The sequence below is a fragment of the Pundamilia nyererei genome, unplaced genomic scaffold (assembly GCF_000239375.1).
Source record: "Pundamilia nyererei isolate P.nyererei 1_Seehausen unplaced genomic scaffold, PunNye1.0 scaffold00054, whole genome shotgun sequence".
NCBI classification, from domain to species: Eukaryota; Metazoa; Chordata; class Actinopteri; order Cichliformes; family Cichlidae; genus Pundamilia; species Pundamilia nyererei.
In genome coordinates, this window is record NW_005187455.1 from 1,694,286 (window position 1) to 1,699,314 (window position 5,029).

Genomic DNA, 5,029 nt, shown 5'->3' on the forward strand with positions numbered 1-5,029 from the left:
TGTGTGTGTGTGTGTGTGTGTGTGTGTGTGTGTGTGTGTGTGTACGAACAGAAGCACAGAAATAGAAGAATACACACATGTGTGAAGGGGGGGGAGAATTATCATGGAGAAAAGACGTGCAGTGACTTTCTTCATCAAATACTTGGCAGACGATCAGAGGAGCGGAAGCTATTGTTGGAAGACACCCTCCTCTTTCCCTGTGCACACAGGCAAACACAGTCAAACACACACACACCCCTCAAACACACATTTCAAATGCACACTTCTACTACCTTCCTCCCTCCACCCTCACTCTCCTGCTTTCAAACTTCGGTAGAGAGTTGCATGCCACTGTCACATCTTCTTTCCAAAGTCACAATTAAAGATGCTGAATACGTGAGTGTGCTTCGGAGGGTGAGGTGGCTGCTTCGTAAAAATTTTGATTGGCAAACTTTATCTGGGGACCCCGAGGGACTTTGCAGCCACTGTAAACGATTTATCGGAAAAATGCATCCCAGAATGCTCCTCGGGGGCTCGTGCCCCGGGGCGATTATTGAATGACCTCTGAGAGCGTGACTCCCGCTAACCTTCCCGCCTGTCAACAAATTAACTTCCTTCAGGAGTGGAAAGGTACTGGGACGACCAGCTTGACAGCACTATTCACACAGGCGGGTTCAGACACAGCTTCAGATCCAAAACAGAGCAAGAGTGTCTGAAGGGAGGAAGGCACCTTCATTAGGAAAGGGAGGCTGTGCCTGAAGTGTTCTACTTGGAACTGTGTAATGTAAAATTTAAACAAATGTGAGGGAACTTATTCTTGGCACAAGGAGTAAGAAATACAAAGAACTCAAAACAGGAAAACAGGTAAAACAGGAAAAATGGATCTCATTATCCATCTGTTTTACACATGTTTATTCCAAGTGGCAACCTCCAGGGTTGAAAAGCAGGTCAAATGTCAAAAACTGCAATAGCCTGAGTGGCCACTTGAGGCTAACTTGCAAAAAAAAAAGTTAATCTCCATGACTTAGAAGTTAAAATATTGAACTTTACAAAGTTCAGAAAAGGTTTTGGGGTCCTTACAGCACATTTGTTGAGGCCTCAGTTACATGGGGTGTTGTACTAGGAATCTCCCTGTGATTGATTTTGCTATGGTCAACCGTACCTTGCATGGAAGTCACTGACTTGTCTGCAAATACTCAAACTCACACTGTGTTTGCTTTCAAAATGAAAGATGTGCTTTACCCCTGCAACCATATAAAAAAGTGCAACTTCTACTCTGCAGGCAAACGGTCTCCATTTCCAGTTTGCGTTGCACACTTCAGTTCCATGACAGCTGAACATAGCTTTGTTGCCAGCTGTTTGCAGGCAAGTTGGCATCTTCTATGCAATCTATAGATGACTGCGGCAACTTACTACTCACCAGCTGATCAGGGAACCCACTTTTCTCCCTAGCAACCAGTGATTACCACGAGGGTCATTAACCAGTCTCTAGGCCTCCAAAACGGAGGCCTTAAACTTTAGACTTAGGTTTACGGTCAGTAGCATGGCCACTTCGAGGAGGTTGAACCTTACAAGATGCCTCCTCTAATCAGTTTTTCTGGTGTTGGTTTGTTTTGGAGCATTTGTATAGCAATTATCTGAAGCTTATGTCTTTTTGTGCCATTAATTGTCCTAACATCCAAGAAGAATTTTAGTGCATGAGATTCTGCTATTTAATTTATGTGTTAAGTTAGCACGAGTTAGCCAATATCCATGGTTTGTAGATTTATCAAACAGTCTCAGCACACTAGCAATATGCATCTTTTATATAGCCCTTGTTTTTTTCCTATACAAGATTGTGGTGATTGACAATAACAAAACATTCCTCATAATTTCAGAAGACCATTTTTTGTCCAATGTTATTTTACCTACCTAGTCTAAATCTCAAAGCTGCCAGTGGTCCACCATGAAAAGAAAGTGCGAGCATATCTGTCCCCTCTGGGCCTCCATCCAAGCCAGTCGCCCATTGCAGTCCTGCCAGGCCTCCAGAACAGCGCAGGTGCTGAGCTAGTCTTAACGTGGGAGCTGAAGCTACCTCCTCTGATACGAGCGCCATATTTACAGGTGCCAAGCCCACATCAAAGCACATCAGCTCCTCCTGTCCTCCCCCTACCATGACAACAGCCCCAGCAGGGTGCCAGGCGAGGAGGGTGGCCGGCACGGGGCATGAGGCTAGGAAAGAGATCCCGCGTCGTTGGTCGTACAGGACTAAGGAGGAGTCACTTAAGCCAAGAAGCAGAGTGGTCTCAGAGGGGTGACGCGAGCAGGAGACTGGGTGAGATGACAGCGGGATTCGGGTGACTGAAAGGCGGTGCAGGCGTCCTCGTGCACATTCATACACACAGGTATCAGCCCAGGACTCCTCTCTGAATCCCTGAGGCCCTGCAGGTAACTCCACTGTTAGGACCTGGTAGGGCTGGAGCAGGCTGAAGCGGCAGTCCAGAGGGTTGCCTTCAGTGTGGACTGAGCTTAGGACCTGAAGGAGAAAAAAGTTAGAGAGGACAAGGGAACAGCTTCAGAAATAATGGCATGAAGAGAAATTTCGAAGTTGAAGAAAAATGATCTTGTAATCTTGTTTTGCACGGCTATATCCTGGCATGTAATGTTTCCACAGGAAATTGAAGCATGTGTGAAGGATCGTGGTACGCCTGTCTACAGACATCCCCGGTGGAAGCTTCACAGTTTGGTCTGGCAAATTCCTTTCTGAGATGGAATCTATATATGAAAATTAAGTACACATATTCACAGAGGATGATTTGTAATAATAATTTGCTTGACCCAAGATGCCTCATTTGCTGTTCAAACTTTCTGTTTACAAGAGGCAGCCAATCAGAAGACAACTGGATTTAAATCAGCACATTTCAGACCGGACATGAACTGTAGGGGGCCACCAAGGCCCAGTATGAGGAGAGGATTATTTTAAACAGTCAATCAAGCACAGCTACTGTAATAAAGGGCAAGAAGAGCAATGTGGAGTTTGAAATCAACATAGTCCTCCTTCCTGATACAGGCATGCCAGCATGCTGAAACAAGATTTGAAGGATGATGTCTTCTCTCAGTGTCGAGGAACAAAAACATTACTGTAAACTTTAGGGGAAGAGGACTGCATCTACTGTAGATCAAGTGTATTTTAAAAAATGTTTTTATTAGTCTGTATTCATCATCAAAGATCTTTTAATTTTTGTTGCTGTTTTAACATGCTCTTCAACTTGAAACCTGTTTTGTGCTGCAACTGTTATTGAACTAACCTGTTTTGGAATAAAACGGCAGAGACAAAGACAGAACACGTGAGAGAAAGACAGGAATGAGTCATGCCGTGGCAGCAGCCCCAAACCCCCTGGAGATGGAAGAAATGGAGCCTTCCATATTGCTCATAAACACCCAGCTGTCAATCAAGACAGCTAATGATAAGAGCTCTATTTTAACTCAAGGTCAACAACATCTTCTCCCTAAGCATACCATGGCTTGGCACATAATGATAAACAACCTCCTCTGTTTACCTGTGTGAGGAGCCAAGAGCTCAGCAATAGACATGGCAAATGACAAGAAAAGGAGCCCTTTTCACTGGATACATGAAGAAATCTTGAATTTTTTTGACCAGTGGTCAAATGCAAAATGTAGATTATTTCTGCCTGGCCTACAACCAGTTTGCGTGGGTACAATGGTCCTGCTATGCAAACAAGCACTGACATTGAGGGAGACAGGCCGTGTCACGGGTGGTAGTGTCGATAAACACCCACAAGAAACCTGGAACAGTACGTGGATGACAGGAGAACACAGGCTGTACTAAACATCAGTCCAACAGTTACACAGTCACTAAAAGAGCTTTTTAGGAAGGATTTCACCTTACCAAAGCCTCTATCAGAGCCCTGCATTGACCGTGGCAGCTTTGGCTAAATGAGCCCATTTCTTTTCGCCGTGTAGACAGAAAGAAGGATCGGCTGCCTGCCTGCCTGCCTGCCTTCCTTTCCTTTTGCAAAGCTGCTCGGCCCAGTTTTTTGGCAGGCATTGCCAAAAAGGGACTTAGAGGGAGGAAGGCAGGTTTTTTTTGCCTGCCCATGGTCTACAGCAGGAGAGAAGCAGATGACTGTCCTCCTGAAAGCTTTTTTTCCTCCCTATAATCCCCCAGAGCTAGCTCCTGCTGCACCCCAGGGGGTGGGTGCTGCATGTGAATGTGTGTGTTTATTTGAAGCAGCAGGGTAGAGGGGCTCAATTCATGTAAAAGGTGGTGTATCCTGGGGCTGGTGCAGTTCTCTGGATAGCTTAATTTCTGCAAAGTGACACATGCGTGAAAATAAACGAGCACACAAATGCATAGCAGGTGAGGGTCCATCGTATTCACCCTACAGAACGCTGGACTCATAAGACCTACCTCAGTGCCACAAACCGTGACACCCCCCACCCTTCAACTACATCTCATCCTTTCAGCTTTTCATCGCATGCCCGGCTTGCTAGTGCCCGCTGCCTGCTGTGAGCCTGCATGCCACCATGGCACCATCGGGGGGCTGAGGTGCAGCTGACTCAGCTCCGTTTCACCTGACAGATGACCCTCCAAGAACAGGGATCAGAGGGCAGAGGCAGCTAAAGTTCTGAGCCAACAAATAAATACTACATGGGCGGATTCAACCTGCAGCAGCCACTATTTACATTTTTAAAAATGTACAACGTGCACAAAAAACATGTATGACGTGAGAAAATAACATCATGTTCAACCCAAGTTGGGATATTCATAACACAGCTGATGATAATTGCTTTATTACACTCTCAGCCCCTCTATAAATATTTCTGACCAACATTATTCACAGTTTAAATATTAAACCAGCTTTAGCACCATTGCACATAATATTCATCATCTAATCCTGCTCTGTGGCACATTTAATTCAGAATTGGTATCAAGAAAGTAAAAGAAAAAGATTAAAGTCACTAGAAAAGTGGATTATGGAAGTCAGAATCCAGGCTACTGAACTGTTTCAATAGAGACAGTGGCTGTGAAAAGTCCCTGAGTCTATCA

General features: G+C 45.1%; 1 protein-coding gene across 5 annotated transcripts in view; it reads right to left on the bottom strand.

Annotated features, from left to right (window-relative positions):
- The window catches only part of wdpcp (WD repeat containing planar cell polarity effector), an 84,922-nt gene that overhangs the window by 30,671 nt on the left and 49,222 nt on the right, over positions 1-5,029 (bottom strand). For all 5 annotated transcript variants that reach the window (XM_013910989.1, XM_013910988.1, XM_013910990.1 and 2 more), the window contains one exon: positions 1,891-2,494. In XM_013910989.1, coding sequence (XP_013766443.1) covers positions 1,891-2,494 — 604 coding nt within the window. The remainder of the gene's footprint in view (positions 1-1,890; positions 2,495-5,029) is intronic.